The 23416-nt window shown below is 41.4% G+C and overlaps 1 protein-coding gene across 6 annotated transcripts in view; it reads right to left on the bottom strand.

Annotated features, from left to right (window-relative positions):
• tpp2 (tripeptidyl peptidase 2) overlaps positions 1 to 23083 on the bottom strand; it is an 88702-nt gene extending 65619 nt beyond the window's left edge. For 4 of the 6 annotated variants that reach the window (XR_013547490.1, XM_078402756.1, XM_078402755.1 and 1 more), the window contains exons 1-9: positions 22820 to 23083; positions 12081 to 12209; positions 9333 to 9428; positions 8460 to 8564; positions 5892 to 6016; positions 4960 to 5123; positions 3642 to 3796; positions 2261 to 2337; positions 412 to 539 (exon numbers count right to left, since the gene is read on the bottom strand). Coding sequence is in view for 5 of the 6 variants with exons in the window: in XM_078402756.1 (XP_078258882.1) it covers positions 412 to 539; positions 2261 to 2337; positions 3642 to 3796; positions 4960 to 5123; positions 5892 to 6016; positions 8460 to 8564; positions 9333 to 9428; positions 12081 to 12209; positions 22820 to 22981 (1141 nt within the window). In the remaining variant the exon portion in view is untranslated. The remainder of the gene's footprint in view (positions 1 to 411; positions 540 to 2260; positions 2338 to 3641; positions 3797 to 4959; positions 5124 to 5891; positions 6017 to 8459; positions 8565 to 9332; positions 9429 to 12080; positions 12210 to 22819) is intronic. The other 2 variants (XM_078402761.1, XM_078402757.1) reach the window with 1 other exon arrangement.
• Between the last annotated feature and the right edge of the window lie 333 nt (positions 23084 to 23416).

The following is a 23416-nucleotide window of genomic DNA, read 5'->3' as shown; positions in this document are numbered from 1 at the left end:
AGTTTCAATTAGGTCCCCCCCTCTCATCCTTCTACACTACAGTGAGTACAGGCCCAGTGCCGTCAAACACTCATCACAAGTTAACCCAATCATTCCTGGGATCATTCTCGTAAACATCCTCTGGACTCTCTCCAGCGCCAGCACGTCCAGCCTCAAATATAGGCCACAAAACTGCTTACAATACTCCAAATGCAGTCAGACCAAGGCCAAAAAAGCTTCAGCATTACATCCCTGATAGTAATGTCTACTGTTTTTGAATCGATTTAAACAGTCGTTATCTAAATTTACACAGGATCAATGGCACAAAACAAGTAGCAATCACTTTGATCCACTGTCAGCATCTTAAAGGAATGGAAAAACATTGGTGTAATTATAATTGGCCTGACAGGATTTAAATACACCACTTCTTACCAATAACACTGGAAGTCGTTCCACCTGGACATCCTACAGTGGAAAGGCAAGGCCCATTGTTGCCTGCACTTGAGACGTAGATCACATTATGTTTCAATACTGCATCGTTAATCACTTCACAAATGCACCTACAAATATTGAAAAAGAGATTTGAAACTTAATTTGCGCAAAACCCAATAACAATCGCTTGCTAGTTCAGAATCTCAACTGGGTGCAGAGTAAATGATGATATTCATCTTGGCGTATTAAAATCCATTTTGATGCTAATAGCCTATCAATATTATGTCATTAAAAAACGCATTAAGGACCAGAGAAATATCATTATTTAATGTTTCCATTCTTTATCCACAAATGCAGTAGATTGACAATATATGTCACTTCCAAAATTAAAATGATACACTACAATCAATCTGTATCAGTGATAGTCCAAAAAAATGTTTGACTAATATCTGTTTGATTTTGATTTGTGAATATTTTCAATATTTTTTGGTCAGGTTTCAACAACAAAAAAAGGTTACTGGCAGAGGATTTAATAGTCACCGTGCGAAACCTCTATCCAAGTAACTCCTCCACATTTCTTGTACTACATGAACCAGAGGTGCAAATGGGGGGGTTAATGACATTTTTCCAGGTTTTTGTAATGCTGAGAACAATATAATGTTATCAGCATTGCAAAGAACAGGAAGGATACCACTTTTACCCAGTGACACAAAAACTGAGCAGCACACCAATGTACCAAAAGCTATAGAGAAAATTGTACCATGGAAAGCAGTGAGCAAGGATTACATTAAGCCCTTCGGACTTGATAGATTTTAGGTATCTACCAAACATGTGTCCCCTGTTGCCTAATTTATACCCGTGAAAGCTAGGATATATGCAAAAGTGGGAATTAGATACTTTCCACCCTCCCTGTTAGAATAATCCTTGAAGTGACCTGAGAAGGGGGATCATCATTAACAAGATCCCAATGATAACTAGCCTATTGTCAAATCAAAATGTACTGGACGCTTGTAGGCCTCAAATGCTGAGACACAAGGCTAGAATGTTTGCATTAGGATTATCAGTTGCTCTATCACCAACTGAAGAACCACCCCAGACAGAGCACCAATAAAGCTCAAAAAACATTGGACAATATCAAGTAAAGTCTTCAAGGATTTTTCATTCTCAGTGGTAACTGGCATCCCATCTCAAAGACATGCAGGTTTTAGGTTAATTGGCCATTGCAAATTGCCCCCTGGTGTGCAGGGAGTGGATGAGAAAGTAGGTTAACATAGAACTAGTGTGAATAGGTAATCGTTGGTCAGCATGGACTTGATGGGCTGAAAGGTGTTTCCATGCTGTATCTCTAAAATAAACTGGAGAAGCCTGCTACAATTATTCTGTCAGGACTGGTACAAGTTCTACAGAGCCATAGTGGAAGCCTACATGTAAAGCAGGAAGTGGGCTAAGCTCCAACCTCCATCTGATGAGTGGAATTATAAGTGCTGTGAGAAAGTTTGCTACTCGATCAATAAATCTTCTACCTAATCACTGCTAAGCTTGCACGACTGACTGACTCTGTTGTATCTTTTATACCTGTCAGGGTGCTAGGCAGTCTTCAAACTTTAACCTGAAATAATGAAACATTATTGCAAATGGCAAATGTTTGTTTAATTTGTCTGATAAATTATGGCTGATTTTCAAAATGTAACTACTTTATCTGCAAAAAGTCAATTTACATTGGTAACTTAGGACCATTATATCTTACCTGAATTACAGTAATCACATTAATAGAAATTTAATTTTTCTTTCCACTATTCAAATTTGATCTGTCAAACACTGTTCTGACAAAAATCTGAATTATACTCACCCAGCATTGGGCCAATGTGTAGCCTCACCATAACTGTAGTTTACAAGATCACATTTATATTTTATTGTTTCAATCATCTGTGACAAACAAATTTAAATTTAATTTGGGGAATGGAAATAGGGCATTATGAGAAAAATCATATCAAGCGCAAATATCTGTCAAATTTTCCACCTTTATCAAACAGGATCAAGAATAAATTCATATTTTTCTTGTCACAGGCATTTTAAACATCCAATTAAATTTTCTAAAATGATATCAAATTTACTTGGCATAATTTCTGAATAATTTAATTTTGATAATTTTAACAAATAGCATTATAATAACATTTATTGTAAGATACTCCATGCAATACAGACTGATATCGTGGCACAGGTAGTCTGAAGAAGGGTCTCGACCCGAAACGTCACCCATTCCTTCTCTCCCAAGATGCTGCCTGACCCGCTGAGTTGCTCCAGCATTTTGTGTCTACCTTCAATTTATACCAGCATCTGCAGTTTTTTCCCTACATATCTTGGCACAGCACTGACTTTCAGACAAGGCAATATTGTTTTATTGTTTCTACTATTTTGCTTCAGTGCACTTTGTCAGTGACACATTTCAGGTCAGTTACAAGTGGAACCTGTACATCCTATCAAATTACAGCTATATACTGATATACTTTTCATATCTGACTCAAAATATGAAGCTAAGCCGAATGCTCCAAACAGGTGTAGGAAAGAACTGCAGATGCTGGTTTAAATCGAAGCTAGACACAAAATGCTGGAGTCACTCAGCGGGACAGGCAGCATCTCTAGAGAGAAGGAAAGGGTGATGTTTCGGGTCGAGTCTGAGGAAGGGTTTCGACCGGAAACGTCACCCATTCCTTCTTTCCAGAGATGCTGCCTGTCCGCTGAGTTACTCCAGTATTTTGTGTCTAGCTCCAAACATGGCGTGACAGCAGAGCAATCATTTCTGCTGTTTAGATTGTGACAGCTTCACGGATGAATACAGTGTTTTAGAAAAATATTGGATCTACTGTTTTGATTGTTGTGTAAAGGCACATTAAAATGACCCTGGATGCTTTTCCATTTATTATTTCCTCTATGTAGAAAGGCAACAGGTCATTACTAAGGAACTCCCTATAGCATGCAAGATTTCGGTTATGGATATTCAACCAAGACTTTTTGGAAGGAAATTAATCTGATAAAACTAAAATGTTTAGCTTCATGCAATAACCAAAGTAAGATATAGAATATCAAATGCAAATCCTGCACATTTTATCTTCCCCATTTCAAAACATGGAACAGGAGGAAAATCTAACAAAAATAAAATCAAGGAAACATTAGTATTAAACATTAAATCTTAGTTGATAGCAAAATTAATTTAGAAAAAAAACGCTCACAGCTCTGATCAACCCCGTGCCAGTTTCCATGGTGCTCAGTCTTGTGTCACCAATCTTCACGGCAAGGATTTGGGCCCCCGGTGCTATACCATTCCGTTCGGGATCATCTGGAAAGAAGCCTGCAGCAATGCTTGCTACGTGTGTCCCATGGGCTCCTATTGAGAAAGAAATCCCAACACTATAGATACAGCAGCTCTTCAATATCTGGATGTCAGACCAACTGTCTATGGTACATGGAATCAATTACCCAATGTTAAAGAGGCAATACATTTCCCCTTAGTGTTTTAATGCTGGGAATTGGCGAAGGTCATGCAAGCGAATACCTACCAAAAGATATCTTAGTATTCATTTGGAAAAAAACTCATGGTATGTTAGACAAACATATAAAATTGTTAGAACAAAGCAGAAATAATTCTGTGTAATGTACTGCAAATCAGAAGGAAAAATGGGGACTCAATGATATAAAAATAACTAATAACAATTTGAAAGGTACATGAGATTCTAGTCTGTTATGGTCCCCAACAAACTAAGTAAAATCACAAATAATTCTTATAGAATCATGTTTGAGCAACGATCTTAACACATCAGTAAAATGAGTAAATTCATACTGCTTTGGCTAAGACTGTACTTCTGACATATTTAGAAAGTATTGGAGAATCCCATTTGCTTGTTGAAATAATTGCTGGATGAGTTCAATCACAATTTAACGACTTTTCAGGATGAAGGGCAATTTAAAAACCAAGTGACATAGAATGGTACAAATCTATAATTGCTATAGGTTCTCTGGCGAGTGCCAAACAATCTGCAAAATTAATACTTGTGAAATCCATGTAGTATTTCTGTTTCTTCAATATTGTTTACTCCATTTACAAATCATAAGTTCATGAGTGATAGGCCATTGGGCCCATCAAGTCTATTCCCCCATTCAATCATGTCTTATCCATCTCTCCCTCCTACCCCATTCTCCTGCCTTCTCCCCCTAACCTCTGACACCCATTCTAATCAAGGATCCATCTATCTCTGCCTTAAATATATCCACTGATTTTGCCTCCACAGCCTTCTGTGCAAAGAATTGCACAGATTCACCACCCTCTGACTAAAGAAACTCGTCCTCATTGCTAACCTAAAAGAACGTCCTTTAATTCTGAGGCTTATGACCTCCAGTCCTAGACTCTCCGACTGGTGGAAACATCTTCTCCATATCCACTCTCTCCAAGCCTTTCACTATTCTGTATGTTTCAATGAGGTCCCCCTCTTTCTTCTGAACTCCAGCAAATATAGGCCCATTTTTACCAATCAGAGGATGTGCAAGTCTTACCTCCACTTGCCACAATACAGAGTGTATTGCCTTCATCGTACACATTGACGGAGTAGTTGAGCATCTCAGATAATCCTAACGATGCAAATTCCTGGGCCTCACTGTAGTTTCTCAATACACTGCAGTTACTGAGATCCCCCAATTCACTTGTATCTACACAGGCTCTGTCAACAAAATAAATCATGGAGAAATATTTGAAGGAAATAGGTACAATATTTTTTAAAATCTGAAATTCACAATTAATGCAGCTGATTTTTCCAGTTACTACAATGTTGCAAGGAGATATTTAACATAGCAACGTAACATTTTCCAACTACAGGTTTACTAGGTTAATTCCCAGAATGGCAGGACTGTCATATGTTGAAAGACTGGAGCGACTAGGCTTGTATACACTGGAATTTAGAAGGATGAGAGGAGATCTTATCGAAATGTATAAGATTAATAAGGGGTTGGACACGTTAGAGGCAGGAAACATGTTCCCAATGTTGGGGGAGTCCAGAACAAGGGGCCACAGTTTAAGAATAACGGGTAGGCCATTTATAACTGAGATGAGGAAAAACATTTTCAGTCAGAGAGTTATGAATCTGTGGAATTCTCTGCCTCAGAAGGCAGTGGAGGCCAATTCTCTGAATGCATTCAAGAGAGAACTAGATAGAGCTCTTAAGGATAGCGGAGTCAGGGGGTATGGGGAGAAGGCAGGAACGGGGTACTGATTGAGAATGATCAGCCATGATCACATTGAATGGCGGTGCTGGCTCGAAGGGCCGAATGGCCTCCTCCTGCACCTATTGTCTATACACAAACAAGCAAAACTGAAAAGATTTCATATCAGAAAAAAATTCTGATATCTTAATTTCTGAAACATTTTTGCAATTATATATTTCTAATATGAATATGCATTCTTTTAAATTATAAATCACTTCATAAATTACCTCCAAGTCTCACCATCATGCCATACCAGGCAATCGTAGGAAGGACCTGAATCACAATATTTTTTCTCCATTGAATTCAGCATTTCTACTTGAGTAGAAAGTTCCTCCCGCTCTATCTTTTCTGCCTTCACAAAAAAAAAGACAAAACTGCTATTGCATTCAATGCTTCCATTAGGTAACAGTTCTTAAATATTTTTAAATGTAGTTCTGCAGTTAAAATACTTCAAAAACAATTTGAGTGACCTTGGATTTTTAAGGATGTGATGCAAATGATGAAATAATCAAATGCGTCATGAGAGGCAAAATAAATTTGACAATCTACTTTGGTTTTCTCACTTATAGTCCTCAATCATACAAGTTTTGGTAACTTGCCCACGTTGTCCATGTATGCAGACGTTGCACAAACGAGTTCAGAGCCATCTTCCCCTCCCCCATGGCCAACTACCCTGCTCGGGTTGCCTCAGCTATTCTTCCAGGTACTCTGCCTCTAAAGAAAATGGCCACTCATGCACCCATAGCTGGAAGCAACTGGTTTATGGATAGGTTGTAAAACTATTCCATCAGTACATAGCACACAACATCCTGCAGCAAACTAAAGAACTAAACACTATTGAATTATCACAATGGGCAGTGGAAAATTGATTACCCCAAAAAGTTGGTAATGTTTTTAAATAGTGCAGGTGGGCAGGCTGGAGTTCACCTTGAATAGGTGACAGCAGGTGGATTAGGAGCAAGTCGTGCTGTTGCTCAACTTGTATTCATTCAACTGTGCAAGGTTAAAAGAGTGCTTCGGCAAGAATGTCAAGCTCTATTGCCAAATCAGTATGACAAAACTAATCATGATCTGCCTAATCAACATGCTTTTCCACGCCGAGATAGAGTACAACTACATGAGTATGCCATGCACTGGTCACCATACCAGAACAGACTCAGTATTGTTGCACTAGTGAAAACAAAACATGTTTCAATTCAAACATTATTGGTTTATTATTTTGCACATGACATGAATTACTATGTTAATGCATAAAGGTTGACTGGTTATTTTATACCAAGATAAATTTAACTTTGCTTTTACAAATATACTAGAAAAGGATGGACCTGTTGGGCCCAAACCTCTCCTGCATTGGTCTAGCACCCTCCCCTCCCCCACCTTCCCCTCCCCCCACTCCATCCCCCCTCAACCTCTTCCGCCCCTCACCCACTTCATCCCCCATCTACCTCCCTTATCCCCTCCTCCCCCTCCCCACTAACCCACTCCATCCCCCTTATCCCACCCCCCCGCCGTTTGCACCATTGCAAAGTTGAAATATCATAAGTCGAAGCATCGTAAGTCAGGGAGCATCTGTATTAGATCAACGGGCCCCAACTGTGCAGACAGACCCGTTGGGTTCCCATTGTGACGTCGAACACGGAGGTATTACTGCGCATGTGCGGCTGACGGGTACGTACAAACTAACAAAGCAACAAACAAGATGAGAGTTTTAGTAATAGATAGATTATTATGATGGCTGTCTCGCCAACGGTCTGTCTTCATCTTTTTCATTCTTTGTGTTTTTAGTTTGTTGTAAAATGTATGTTTTAGCTTAGCTTTTATATTTGTGGGGGGTGGTGGGGGAAAACTATTTTTAATCTTTTTCCTTGATGGGAATTAGACATTTTCCGTGTCGTATCTCCGTCTGCACTGCGGCCTAACATCATGGAGTTGGCGGCATCTCGCTGGGACTTCTAGAGCTCTAAAACCGTGGAGCCTGTGGACTTTAACATCTCGGAGCGGGCGATCCCTTTGCCAGGGGTCAGCCTTTGGTGCTCCAACCTGCGGGAGCTGCGGACTTTAACATCGTGAAGCTCGCGGTCCCTGGTTACGGACTGAATTCGGGAACTCCAAGCCGCTGGAGTTTGCGACCGTCCCGACGTGGGAGTTCGATCGTGCAGATGGTTTGACTTCCCCAACCGCGGTAGGAAAGAAGATAAGACTTTATCGCCTTCCATCACAGTGGGGAATGTGTTGGGGCCGCTTGGTGGATGCTTATGTCAAATTGTAATGCAGTTGTGTGTCTTGTTTCTTTTTTTGTATGACTGTATGGCTCCTCGTATATTGCAAAACATACTTGGCTAATAAATTATGATTATGAAAATCAGATGTCACTGTATTATTTCTCTACCTTCCAGCTTCATTTGAAGTTCAGTTGATGTCCTTTCTCTAAACTTCATACAACTCAATACTGCCAATCAGTAGAAGACTAAGATAGGCAGCAAGATGAGGGTGAAGTTGGTATGGGCAAACTAATTGCTAAAACTAATCTGCGAAAACATTTTAATACTAAACAATCTACCTCACTGAAAACCTACAGCAATTGGATCGACAACAGTGCGACTGTATAACTATTATTGTCAATTTAAGTTTTAAATCAGCCATTTACTTAATGACAGTGAAAGTGTTGATTTAAGATTTAAGAAATTAATTAAGATTTAAGAAATTAATTTTAACCCACACTTTTGATTAAACATTATCAATTTAAGAATTACTGAGAGATCATACCATAACTTTATTCTTTAAAACATACTAACTTGTGACAAACTTGTATGGCTGCTATCAAACTCATCAAGTTTTCTGCAAGCTTCTGCCAAACAATTGCGATGAACTGGATCCCAGAGTTTCTCACGTTTTTCTTTCTGTAATGTAAAATGACAATAAGGTACACTCCCAGCCATCCAGCATGCATGGAGAATCGGGGGGAGGAGGGGCGTCAAATGTATATGCCCATTGCATAAGAATTGTTAAAAAGAATTACAGCACATCACACACCAGTATTCCGCATGTATACCTCGAAATAAGTTGTTAAACCATATCATCTCCTTTCTCTTTTAAATAATAGCTTGACACTATTTTTATATTTTAAGGCTAAACATCATTAATATAACATCCAATGAAAATAAATCAAATGAATGGCTGTACTCATGATCACATCAAATGCCAAACATTTATAGACGATGTGATTGCTATTCAGCTTAAAGCTGCACTGCCCTTCTGTATAAATAAACTATAAAGTTATTTGCACACTTAATTTTCAAGACATTTGACCCGTATTTCTTATCCAACATGGTGCATAGATGGGAGAAATACAATAAAATTTCTGAAACACATTAAAACCAACTGCTACTTATAAACATGAGGGATTGTGCTTGGCCTGGACTATTATAAACTGATGAGACAGGATTTGATCAAAATCATGTTGAATCTGCACACCAAATTCTAGCTTATATATTAGAAATGTATGAAATTGCTAAATATTCATAGTATTTCAAGTGATAATAATCAGATAAATCAGAGCAATAATATACATTTTTTAATTACTTCACTTTTCACACATTAAAATCGAATAAATAACAGGAGAAATAAAAATAACAAGTGAATTTTAATAATACACACTCTAGCCTTACCTGTATTCTTTCCCTAAGTGTTTTGGGGAAAATTTCATATCCATTTTTGAGACCAACATGATATTTTTCAGACGGATTTATCCAATTTTCAGGAATCTTAAAAAAAAAAGTTAAATATAAAGCATGAATATTGTCTAATGTGTAACACTTTAAAACAATCACCTAAACATTTAATAGGAATGAGAGAAAAAAATCTGCTTCCTTGCCTTCTCTTTAACACTGCTTTTTAGTCATTGAACACCAATATCCAATGAAGGATGTTGGAATATGGTTAAAGTAATGTAGGGAAAAGTCATGATCATTCGCACTGAAGCAAGTGTAATTTTTTAAAAAAAATTGTCTCCTTTGTGCATTAGTTTTTTAAATAAATATATAAATAATTCACTGAAGCTTTTAAAATCTGGTTTGTTTTTTCAAAATTAGTTTAAGAAAACTAGCAGAGCAGAAAATACAGTAGCATTAGCTAAAAAACAAGTATGGACAGACTGAATAATATCACTGTATCTTGAGGTATTAGGTACACTGAAGATGCACAGGGAGCACAATCCAATAAATGGATTTATAATATAATAATAATCTCTGGTGGAGGTGGGATGGGGAAACTAAACAAATACAGATAGTTATGTACATCAAAGAATCCTACATGGGTCTCATTGTTCACCTCCTACCAAAAGCACAACAGTGGAAGCAAGTCATCCTCAATCACAGAGGGGTGCTGAAGAAGAAAAGTTAATTCCTTATTGTAATTTTAATTTATTGTCAATAAATTGTTTTCAAAATTGCTGGGAAGGAGCAAACATGAAGAAAACAAGGGCACTGGTGTAAAATAAATGATTCAGAAGAAAGTAAAGGCCACAATGGAAGACAAGAAATAGATTGAAGGGGATGGGAAATACGGGTGATGAAGATATATTAAACACGATAGGGAAAATAAAAAATAGCAACCCAGGCCCTATTCTCAATCACAATCTAAAGTTCCTCCCTGTCCCAATATGCTATTTCCTACCATTCCTCATCCATGTGAATAACTAGAAATGGCCTGATATACAAGAAAAAAAAAAGATTCATGGGAGAAAAGCTGAAGAGCAATAGATCCAGGAAGAGCGAGTCACCATGGGGATAGACTGGGAAGTTATTTCACTCTTCTTCTGCTGTTTGATCTTGGCCTCCCAAAGAAGACACTAAAAGTGCATAGAGTCTTCCTGGATGATTCCTGCCAGCTCAGACAGTTTTGAAAAATGTTCAGTGTGAAAGTTACATCTGTTCAAGGAGGTGCTCAAGGTGGCCATTAAGCATTTTCACAGACTCCAGGAAATCGCTGGAAACGGAGGAATTCAGAGGAGTGCCTGCTTTGGAAGTCTGGCATGTGAACCATATGGCTAACCCATTACAAATGGTCCATTGCGATTAGAGCCTTGATGCTGGCCTGGATGAGAACTCTGACATTAGTTGCACGTTGACCAGGATATTGTCATAATCTCATTTGCCCAGGGAAAGAGTGAGGTGGCCGTTATATTTTGGTGAAGAATCTTTATCTTCCATATGGGCGGCACGGTGGCGCAGCGGTAGAGTTGCTGCCTTACAGCGAATGTAGCGCCGGAGACTCAGGTTCGATCTTGACGACGGGCGCCGTCTGTACGGAGTTTGTATGTTCTCCCCGTGGGTTTTCTCCGAGATATTCGGTTTCCTCCCACACTCCAAAGACGTACAGGTATGTAGGTTAATTGGCCCTTGTGGGTGTAGGATAGTGTTAGTGTGCGGGGATCGCTGGGCGGCGCGGACCCGGTGGGCCGAAGGGCCTGTTTATGCGCTGTATCTCTAAATCTAAAAAATATGTATGGCATGAGGGGGAGAACTCTGACAGTCTGAAGAAAGGTCACAGCCCAAAACATCACCCATCCTTTTCCTCCAGAGATGTTGCCTTACCCACTGAGTTACTCCAGCACTTTGTGTCCATCTTTTAGAAACAGTAGAATGGGGTTGTGAATTGTAAAAAAAGGTTCCTATAGTTTTGGGTAGTTGCACCCCCAAAAAGCCCATAAAGAAACAAACACAGATGCAAGTAAACAAAAAGCTTCCAGCAAATCAGGTGCAGCAACACCAGATTGAATGTTACTTCATTGAAGTTGTCAGGCCAACTTAAATGTGCAATTCAAAATGATGTAGAAATCGTTGCTTCAAAAAATATTCATTATATTTTAAGGATAATTACCTGGTGCTTCTCAAAAAAACAGCTGAAAATGGATTTCACAAAAATCAACATTTTCTAAAATTACACTTTATAGTCTGTGTGAAACTATTTCAATTAACTGAAAGTCTTCACTATGCAGAAAATTCTGCCAACCATATTATGGCACTGTAGTCAGTTTCTAAATGAATTACAAAATGAATACCACAATTATTCTAAGGCCTTATTGCTTGTACAACAAAATATAGATTTGAAAAACATCTCAAAAGCCAGGTAATGGGTATTATTAGCAAATGGTTATTAATTCAATTTAAGAATGTGAACAGTTTTGCAGATGGTTCTACAAATGTTTTCTTTAAAAACACTGCAAAGTATCATGGAAATGCATTTTTTTGCTGGACACAATTTACAATGAAGTTCCGAGATCATTTTTTTGACCAACCATGTGGTTTAAGCCAGGAAAAATAACAGCAAAAATCTAAAACTGCACACAACTATCATGGCAAATTAAAATAAAAATGGCACATAAATTATAACTTTTGAAAGTGTTCTATAATTACCTGAAGGGTTCTTCCTGAAAAACCAGTAATTTTCCCATCTTTTGGCTCGAGTATTGTGGACGTGTTCACATCCCCACTCCCTGTGGTGTCAATGATGTCAATTATTTTTGGCTTTCCATCGCTTGTGACCTGTGAAGAAAGTTTATAATCATTATCATCATCATAACTAAAGATAATACTTTGTAAAATAACTACTCTCAAAGTTCACATCACGAACCGCTACATCTATTCTCAGACATAATGAACTTTGAAAATTGATACAGCTCTTTTTGTTGGTACTAGCCAGGCTGAAAGAACTAATATTAAAACATAAATTGGACAGTACATAAAAATGCATTGCGAGATCACATGAACAATTAATTCAGATCAATTCGTACTGCATCTCAATGCAATTATTCCACTGCTGATATAAAGCAAATTTTAATGAGTGGCCAGCTGTGACTTGTTTGAATCAAGCAAGATGGGGCAGCACAGTGGCATAGCGGTAGAGTTGCTGCCTCACAGCACCACAGACACAGGTTCAATCCTGACTACAGATGCTTTCTGAATGAAGTTTGTACGTTCTCCCTGTGACTGCGTTGGTTTTCTCCAGTTTCCTCCCACTCTAAATACGTACAAGTTTGCAGGTTAATTGGCTTCGGTAAAATTGTAAATTGATCCTATTGTGCAGCATAGTAGTAGTATATGGGGTGATCGCTGGTTGGCGCAGACTCGGTGGGCCAAAGGTCCTGTTTCCATGCTGTATCGCCAAAGTCTACAGTCTGAAGTCCATGTCTCTGGAGCCTTTACCTCCAGATGGAGATGAAGCCTTTACCTCCAGGAAGCCAGGAAACCAATGGGTAGAGCAATGGAAATAGAGAACAATTGAAATGAATGCGAGAAGTCAGGCCCAAGAACATAAATACAACACATTGTAGTGTGCCAAGTAGGCCGAAATAATGACAAGTAGTCAGGTGTTAGCAAAAGTGTGTTTACTGTATCTCGCTGGAACTCAAGGAGAGTGAGAGTCATGCGGTCCTTGACCTTTATACTCCCGGCCGAAGTCCGCCTCCTTGGATCGACCCATTCCCGTGCCGAGGGGTCGTGAGTGGTATGGCCCGACCCTCGGGAGCCGCCACAGGACCCCCCCCAGAACCAGAGGCACGAAACGCACCGGTGGTCGCACTAGTCGACCGAACCGTGTACGGTACCCATCCGACGGGGGGTCTGGCGGGGGCACAGCTGGAGGGACAACCGGGGGGGCTGGCGGGGGCACAGCTGGAGGGACAAACGGGGGCGGCGAAGGGGGTACAAATACCGGTCGAGATGAGGGGATCGGCGGGTGCGGTGTTGGAGGCACTTGCAAAGGGGGGCACCCGCGCGGCCGAGGCTGTGCAACCCGCACCGGCTGGTCAATGTCCAAGTGCGCTGGTTTAAGGCGATTAATCGACACGGCCTCCGGATGGCCCCCCATGTCCAACACAAAAGTTGTCTCGCCGTGTTTCAGCACTTTGAAAGGGCCCTCATAAGGTCTCTTGCTCGATGGGCGTCGTGGCGGAGAAAAACGTAGGCACAATCCCGAAGGTCCAATGGGACGTGCGGGTGGAACGTCCCATGGTGAGACGTAGGGACGGGTGCCAGTTTTCCGACTCGCTCACGAAGGCGCTGTAGGGTGGACGAGGACGGTTCCTCCTGCCCCGGCGACGAGGGCACGAACTCCCCGGGCACGGTGTGCGGCGACCCGTAGTCGAGCTCGGCTGATGACGTTGCGAGGTCCTCCTTTGGTGCCGTCCGGATGCCTAACAGTGCGTCCATCCAATCGGGGCCGGAGAGTCTTGCCTTCAACGCAGCCTTGAGCTGCCGGTGGAACCTCTCCACCAGGCCGTTAGCCTGCGGATGGTACCAAAGGAGGACCTCGCAACGTCATCAGCGCGGATGGGCGCCGGTCGCCCAGGGGAGGCATGTGGAGGATCCTTTTGGCCCGCTCCATCCTCGGGAGCCGGTAAGTTTCCAGCAATAGAACTTTTAGAGCATCGTATTTACCTTGGGTCGGTAGGTTGGCGAGGAACTCGGTTACCCGCTGGACCGTGTCCTGGTCCAGGGCTCCAACCAGGTAGAAAAACCATGTACCATCCGACCGGATGGACTTAAGCTGGAAATACACCTCAGCTTGCTGGAACCAGACGTGGGGCCGGTGGGTCCAAAAGGTAGGGAGGGCTACGGAAATCGCCTCGATAGCCGGTGTAGCGCCCTCGGACAGCGAGGCGAAGGCTGAGCTCCATGTCTTGTCCATTTTCCTATAATGGACCGTTCGGGGTCACCAATGTAGTGTGCCAAGTAGGCCAAAATAATGACAAGTAGTCAGGTGTTAGCAAAAGTGTGTTTACTGTATCTCGCTGGAACTCAAGGAGAGTGAGAGTCATGCGGTCCTTGACCTTTATACTCCCGGCCGAAGTCCGCCTCCTTGGATCGACCCATTCCCATGCCGAGGGGTCGTGAGTGGTATGGCCCGACCCTCGGGAGCCGCCACAACATCAGCTTTAATGACTTCACATAAATCAAAGTTAATGACAGTGTGCTCATATGCGATATCACAACTGCTGTAACAATACATCAGCCACTGTGCAATGCACTGCATTGTCCCCTTCATGCCACAGTGAGGAATGTGGGGGAAGTCACCGTGGTGGATGAACAAAGGGGGGGGGGGCATTTAAAACTGTGGTGAGAAGAAACTTTTTCACCCAGAGTTGTGTATTTGTGGAATTCCCTGCCACAGAAGGCAGTGGAGGCCAATTCACTGGATGAATTTAAAAGAGATTGAGCTCCAGGGGCTAGTGGAATTAAGGGACATGGGGAGAAGGCAGGCACAGGTTACTGATTGTAGATGATCAGCCATGATAACAACGAATGGCGGTGCTGGCTCAAAGGGCCAAATGGCCTCCTCCTGCACCTATTTTCTATGTTTCTGTTTACCTCCAGGAAGCCAGGAAACCAATAGGTGGAGCAATGGAAACAGCCAACAATTGAAATGCATGTGAGAAGTCAGGCCCAAGAACATAAATACAGCACATCAGCTTTCATGACTTCACATAAATCAAAGTTAATGACTGTGTGCTCAAATGCGATATCACAACTGCTGCAACAATACATCAGCCACTGCGCAATGCACTGCATTGTCCCCTTCACATATCGACCAATAATCCCTATGAGTCAGGGCTGGGAGCTATCATTCAAAATAACCCAATAGTCACATGAAGTAACCCAGTCTCAGACATGTATCAGCTTCACACCCAGACCTTGCAGTTTACTCATAAATGTCAAATATTAACCATGTCAGACACATCACCCAAATGTGTTACAAAATCCCTACTAACACACCTTCGCCTCGCCGGCAGTGGCATGAAATCTGCATCAGCACAAACAAACCAGAGTGGAGGAGTGTGCTACTGCTTGTCATAAGTTCTATGACTGCTGGCATGATGGAGCAGCTGCCATAGAGGTTATGGCAGGCAGCTGCCACACTGTTCTTTCAGCTGGCACGTTTCGACCCTTGGTGAACTAGGACATGCAAAAACACACTGGGCGATTCACAAAGTTGATCAGTTGAAGTTTCTCTGGATTGTGTTCGGACTGAAATGTTGATTTGGAAAGATCTTATGTTTTCAGTAACTGTGGCCGAGTAAACAATGAGATGACCAAAGAGAAGATGTGTGTGTGTGGGGGGAAACTGAAATAAAATTGGGAATTATTTTATTTTCTGAAATCATGATCGCATTCAGCGTTTCTTGTTGCATGGCCAGAAATGTGGTGACCTCCTTCGACTCCATGTAGGGTGCACAAAGAGCACCAGGTTCAGTATTTGGGGTATGTCTCATAGGACACGCTGCCCTAAACTCAACTCCACTCTGCTATTTCCAAATCACAATATTTAATTTACAAATTGCTGCAATAATCAAGATGTTCTTTCCTTCCGCTTTTCACAAAGCAGTCTCCATGTCATAAATGGCACATGGAGACAGAAACCTTTACCACTCTCAGTTCAAATACTTCTTGCTTCTTCCAGAAAGTTTTCCAAGTTATTATTACCTTGTTTCATATTGTACATCAGTCTCAATAATCTTTCACACAGACAAGAGATATTCATTTAACTCCTCACCAATCTCCTGTGGTTCCACACATAGATCACCACACTGAACCTCGAGGATCTATTCTCTCCCTGATTACCCTTTTTCTCTAAATATACATGGAATCTCTTACGATTCTCCTTTACCTTGCCTGCCATGGATATCTCATGTCCTCTTTTCACCCTCCTGATTTCCTTCTTAAGGATGAGGTATTCCATCATCCTTTTACTCTTTATATATCTGAAAATTGATTTGCTATTCTCTTTTATGTTATTGGCTAGATTCTCCTCATATTTCATCTTTTATCCCCCTTTCACTTTTTTAGTTGCCTTCTGGTGGTTTTTAAACATTTCCCAATCCTCTAGCTTCCCACTAATCTTTGCCATGTTATATGCCTTCTCTTTTGCTTTTATGCTATCTTTAACTTCCTTTGTCAACCATGGTGACCTCATTCTCCCTTTGGTGTGTTTCTTTCTCTTTGGGATGAAAAGATCCTGCACCTTCCGAATTACTCCCAGAAACTCCTGCAATTGCTGCGCCAGCATCATTCCTGTTAGGGTCCCCTTCCATTCAACTTTAGCCAGCTCCTCCCTCATACCTCAGTGATTACCTTAACTCAACATTAATACCAATACATCAGATTTCTGCTTCTCCCTCTCAAACTGCAGGTTGAATTCAATCATTTTTCTGAACTCCACTTCTAGGAGTTCCGTCACTTTAAGCTCACTAATCAAATCTGGTTCATTGCACAGCACCAAATCGGACTTGCCTTTTCCCAAGTGGCCTTGACCACAAGCTGCTTCCCGACCACTATTCGGAGGCCTATATATAAGACCCATCAGGGTCCTTTTTACCCCTCAGCTTCTTAACTCTATCCACAAGGATTCTGCTTCTTCTGATCCTGTGTCATTTCTTGCTAAGGATTGGATTTCATTCCTTACCAACAGAGCAACCACACCCCCCCCTACCCATCTTTTCGATAGGATGTCTATCCATGGATGTTCAGATCCCAGCTCTGATCCACATTCAGCAAAAACTCTAGAATGCCCGCAATCTCATACTTGCCACTTTCTAACTGCACCATAAGCTCATCCATTTTATTTTGTTGACTGCGTGCATGAGAAATCAAAGGAAAACCCTAGACAGCTTGGAAGGACTAAAAGAGCAAAAAATAACTAAGTAAAGAGCAGAGCCAATCAGTGGGTAAAAAGGAACCTTTGAGAGAAAGAAGATGGACCCGAATATTTTGCTGCTACCTCCACAAAAGAAAGATATAAATCAACATTGTAGCTGCAAAATAAGAGTCTTAAAATATTAGATGGGAGAATGAAAGAAAACAAATAGATCATCAGGGTGATAAAATTGAAAAATTAAATTGCAGACTCAACAGACCATCATTTGCTAATCCTCCATGACTACAAAAGGTCCCAAAGTACTGGAGGATTATTTAATGGTGTTCAGTTTGTTAAAATCGGACAACATAAACCTCCATTTAGAAAGGCACAGATGAGTCAAGTGTGAATTTGGTAAGGAAAAGTCAGGACTAATGATTCATATTTTTGAGGCAGCAACAGGGTTAATGAAAGCAATGTACTTGATGTAGTTTACACAGATTTTAGCGAGGCTGGTGATAAAAGTGAAATCCTATGTGATCCATGAGATGGAGACACACGTAATCCAAAAGTGACTCATTAGCAGGAAGGTTAATGTAGTTGACAAGTGTTTTTGTGACAAGTAAGCTGTTGTTCATGGAATTCCACAGGACCCGGTTCTTGGTTTTAAAACTTTCAACGCTGGATGCCAATGATTCAGACTTCAATGTAGGGAAAATGCTAAATAAATAGTAGATAATTCAAATATTGACTGTGAGATTAATAGTGTGGAAAGCTTTTGACTGCAAGAAGATGTAAATGGAATGATCAGTTAGACAGATATGCAACAAATGGAATTTAATTTTAAAAAGCATGAAGTGATGCCATGCATAATGTGCAGCACTTCAAGGGAATAAATAATAAATGAAAAGATACCATGGTGTGGAGAAGAGAGAGGTCTTGGAGTGCCTGGTCATGGATCTCCGAATGCAGCCTTATCAGGCTGGTAAGAATGACTAAGGGATTTGGGAATGCTTTTGTTTATAAAATGAGGAATAGACTATAGAAGCAGTGAGATTATGCTGGATATGCAGACAATGGTAGGTAGACCACAGCTTGACTAGTACATAAGGTCTTGTTCACCACATGACGGGAAAGACTCGACTGCTCTGGAGAAGGCATAGATGAGTTTACAGAAAAATGCCAAAACTGGAAAATTGTCATGAAAAGGAAAGACTGGATAGGTCGAGTTTGTTTGCTTTGGAGCACAGGCAGCTAGAGGGATGAATTAATTGAAGCGTGTGAATTATGAAGAGCTGGAATCAGATATCAGTGCTTCTTTAAGGACTCGTTGCTGTTACTGACACTCATCGACCAAAGGCCTTCCTTATCATGCAACAACATGCTCATATTTCACTGCCTAATTCCTCACAAAATGTTTTAACCGCATATGTTTCCATCTGCAAACACAGAAGCAATGACCTTGGTTATATAGATCATCAACAAAACAGATGCACATAGGTTGAACAATTGCAGTTCTGTAAACCTCAAAGACTGTGGCAGGGCCCAAAACTATCATGGGTGCAAGAATAAATGGGGGACAATCTGACAATGATGCAACATCAGTAGATGAACTCAATGTCTTTTATGCCCATTTTAAACAGGCAAACAGAATGCCTGAAGGCACATTCCCCATTTCCCGCTGCCTACATCTCGGTGGCAGAATTCAGATTTGGCTTCAGGTGGGTAAACTCTCAGTAAATGGCTGACCTGGGTGGAGTCCCTGGAAAGGTTTTGAGATTGTGTGTCAATCAACTGGCCACAGTTTTAAGTAACATCATCACCCTCTCATTTCAACAGCCTTCTGTCCCCGTCTGCTTCAAGGAGAACTCCGCCATTCCAGTCCCCAAGAAATGTTAAGTGAACTGATCCAATAACTACTACCCAGTGGTTCTCTCATCAACCACAATGAAGATCTTTAAAGGGGTAATGGGTCACATCTGCCCCCATCACACAAATGTTCTAGACCCCTTGTAATTGGTGCACAGTAAACCTTTGTTATGAAGGACCATAGCAGGGGGGGATGGTGTCAGTTATTGCCGATTGTGTGCTATAACCAAATGTAATATATGGCATTTCATGTGCAGCGGCCCAACAATAAAATTTAGGTCGAGCAAGAACTGCAATGACAGAGATGCCTTTTTTACAGATGAAACATTAAAGCAAAGCCTTACCTGCCCTAAGCTACAAAGGTCCAAGGTCTCAATATTGTAGCTGTGCATCGGCAAGCGTGGCAGAGGGCCAGCGCCAGCAGGCTCGTCAGAGGAAGTGGCCAGGGGTTGGCATCAGTAGGTGCTGCTGAGGATCGCTGTGGGTAGGTGCGGCAGGGTGGCAGGGGTAGAGAGGCGCAGCCGAGGAAGCACCCGGGAATTATGCCAGCAGTCTGGCCTGGCTGTGAGTTCAGTAGGTTTGTTTATTATAATCTAAACCCGTTATGAAGAGACCCATAAAATCTAGGGTTTACTGTACAAAAATAGGTCTACAGAAAATGCCATCTCCTTTGCACGATATTCAACTCTGAATTGACTTGGCAATTAGAACTCCCATGTCAGGATGTTATTTATTGACTAATATATACACTGGAATTTAGAATGATGGCAGGGGATCTTATCGAAACATATAAGATTATTAAGGGGTTGGACACGTTAGAGGCAGGAAACATGTTCCCAATGTTGGGGGAGTCCAGAACCAGGGGCCACAGTTTAAGAATAAGGGGTAGACCATTTAGAACAGAGATGAGGAAAAACCTTTTCAGTCAGAGAATTGTAAATCTGTGGAATTCTCTGCCTCAGAAGGCAGTGGAGGCCAATTCTCTGAATGTATTCGAGAGAGCTAGATAGAGCTCTTAAGGATAATGGAGTCAGGGGGTATGGGGAGAAGGCAGGAACGGGGTGCTGATTGAGAATGATCAGCCATGATCACATTAAATGGTGGTGCTGGCTCGAAAGACTACTCCTGCACCTATTGTCTATTGACTACAGCTCAGCTTTCAATACCATAATATTGAGAAAGTTCATTTCTAAACCTCTGGACCTTAGCCTGTGTTAGAATTGGCCGTAACATTTCCTCCACCCTAATCCTCCGCAATGTTGTTCCTCAGGTTTGGGTGCTCAGACCCCTAATCTACTTCCTGTATACCCATGACTACGTGGCCAAGAAAATGCCAACTCAATTTTTAAGTTTGCAGATGATACCACTGTTGTCAGCCAGATCACCAACAATGATGAGATGGACTACAGGGGGAAAAAATCAAGATGTCAGAAGAACAACCAAGCCCTAAAGATCGGCAAGATGAAAGAGTTGCTGACCTAAGGAAGCAAAGGTTGGTTAGCACAATCCTGCCCCAATCAACGGTGCTGCTGTAGAGATGGTCAAGTTCCTAAACATACATATCAGCAACAACCCATACTGGTTCCTTCATACTGATGCGATGATCAAGAAAATGCAACAGCATATTGACCTTCTTAGGCATCTGAGATTTTAAAAGATGCTCTCAAACTTCTACAGATGCACTACACGGTATTCTGATAGGATGCATCTCAGTATGGTATGCAGTGTTCTACTCGACCACCTGAACTTGCAGAGAATGGTAAAGAAAGCCTAGTCCATTACAGGCAGGACATTGTCTTCCATCTAGTTCAACCTCACAGTGCATTGAATCAGCAAGGCTGGAAATATCATCAAGGATGTACCGTGGTTGTTCCTTTTACTATCTTGTAGGGAGAAGATGCACTAGCTGAAAACCCCAGACCTCAAGACTTATGAACAGCTTCTTCCCTACTCCTATTACACCTGAACCAATCATTTTTTCTATAAACCTTTCCCAAAGGTTCTTAAACTCTACCTCATTCAGTTATTTCATTATCGCACTTCCTTATTTTATTTTTGCACAACTACAATCTTTGCCCCATTTTGCTGTTATGCATTAATCATTAGATTTATTGTTATCTATAATTATTATGTATATTGTGTACGCTATGAGTTTCATCCAATCGAGGAATTTCATTGCACTCTAGCATTTATGACAATAAACTAATCTGAATTTGGAAATAAATATTATTTTTGTTATCTCTGCTACCATCATCCAGCCTGCATAAACATGAAGGTGTTTCATTTTTTAAATGGGTAAAGAATTGAAGGTATTATAAGGGGTCTGGAACTCACTGCCTAATCACATTTAAAAGTACCTGGATGTGCATTTTCAGAATTATGATTGTAGACAGGGGACTGACAGCTGGAAGGTAGGACAAGTCTTGGTAGCCGTTTACAAATGGCATGACCTTTAGGCCAAATGACCTCTTTCTCAGTCACGATATTTTTGTCATTGAGAGGCTTGTTTACGATGCTCAAGATGGCCATTAGTTTTGTGGGCATTTACTTGAATATGGGTTAAAATATATATTTATTTCCCAATTGCTTTTCCTGGGATGGCAGGACTTTCATATGAAGAAAGACTGGATAGGCTCGGTTTGTACTCGCTGGAATTTAGAAGGTTGAGGGGGGATCTTATAGAAACTTACAAAATTCTTAAGGGGTTGGACAGGCTAGATGCAGGAAGATTGTTCCCGATGTTGGGGAAGTCCAGAACAAGGGGTCACAGTTTAAGGATAAGGGGGAAGTCTTTTAGGACCGAGATGAGAACTTTTTTTTCACACAGAGAGTGGTGAATCTGTGGAATTCTCTGCCACATAAGGTAGTTGAGGCCAGTTCATTGGCTGTATTTAAGAGGGAGTTAGATGTGGCCCTTGTGGCTAAAGGGATCAGGGGAGAAGGCAGGTACGGGATACTGAGTTGGATGATCAGCCATGATCATATTGAATGGCGGTGCCGAATGGCCTACTCCTGCACCTATTTTCTATGTTTCTATGTTTCTACTAGATTATACAAAAAAAATTAAATCTCTACAACCCTGTTTACATTTGCGACAATAAACTTCAATTGTATGGTGTATGGAGAGGGCATATCAAAAAGTCATTCCAAAATCTCTCGTAACTGAATCTGAGTCATACAGTCATGCTAATGTGTAGGAAGGAACTGCAGATGCTGGTTTACACCACAGACAGAAACTGCTGGAGTTGCTCAGCGGGCCAGGCTGCATCTCTGCCTTGAGAAGGGGAATGGGTGACGTTTCGGGTCGACCCTATTCATTGAATAGAGTGCAAGTGACTGTGCAAAATAGATTTTTTTCAAGTCATCAATGAGAAGATTAAAATCTCAATTCTAAAGGTACACGACTCAACGTGTTGACCACTCAAAGCTCATCAATAAAACAGGTTAATAATTAGTTAACATCTTAATATATTAAACATGTACGGATACAAATCTGTTCTCAGTTAATGAATGAAATGACCGGACTGTTCGGTAAATGTTGAAGTAGAGCAGTAAATGGTGAATTAACTGCAATTGCGGGAGCTTCAACGCGAGGTGGAGATGATAACGAGAGCCCGCGGCTTTGCAAGGCCTCTGGTCAAGAGCACAGCCTTACCTGAAGTCCCTGCGCTCCGGGGTCCACTCCCGTGTCCAAGATAGCAATGAGAATCCCCCTTCCATCGTACTCCGGGTATCGGGCGAGGAAAGATGCAGCGCCGGTCTCTTTCTTCGGCAAAAGTCCTTGGTAGGGGAAGGAGTCGTCCGCATAGGCGGCCATGACTGGGCTCAATGGGAGTGAGTGACACCCGCACGGCTCCAGCTCCGGGCCGCGTTCCACCAGCAGCACTCACCGAAAAAGTAGGAGGGAGGGAGGGAGGGAGGGAGGGAGGGAGGCAAGGACCTGCGTGCTGACAAGCTCAACAGTGATCACAGCAATTCAGTACCATCATCTCACACCCCTTACAAAAAGTGGCCATTTAAAAAAAAACATGCCATTGCAAGCCAGTAATGCGCAGTGGATCTGTTTAATCCTGCCTTAAGCAAACAAAACATCAGTTGTATACAATTTAAGGACAACTAATTTAGACTTTAAACAAGCAGAGCGTCAGTTTTATACAATTTAAGGACTAATTTGGACTTTAAACCAGCAGAACGTCAGTTTTATACAATTTAAGGACTAATTTGGACTTTAAACAAGCAGAGCATCAGTTTT

Source organism: Rhinoraja longicauda, chromosome 7, assembly GCF_053455715.1.
Source record: "Rhinoraja longicauda isolate Sanriku21f chromosome 7, sRhiLon1.1, whole genome shotgun sequence".
Taxonomy (NCBI): Eukaryota; Metazoa; Chordata; class Chondrichthyes; order Rajiformes; family Arhynchobatidae; genus Rhinoraja; species Rhinoraja longicauda.
The sequence above is the reverse complement of the archived record's forward strand: the minus strand, read 5'-3'. Positions and strand labels throughout refer to the sequence as shown.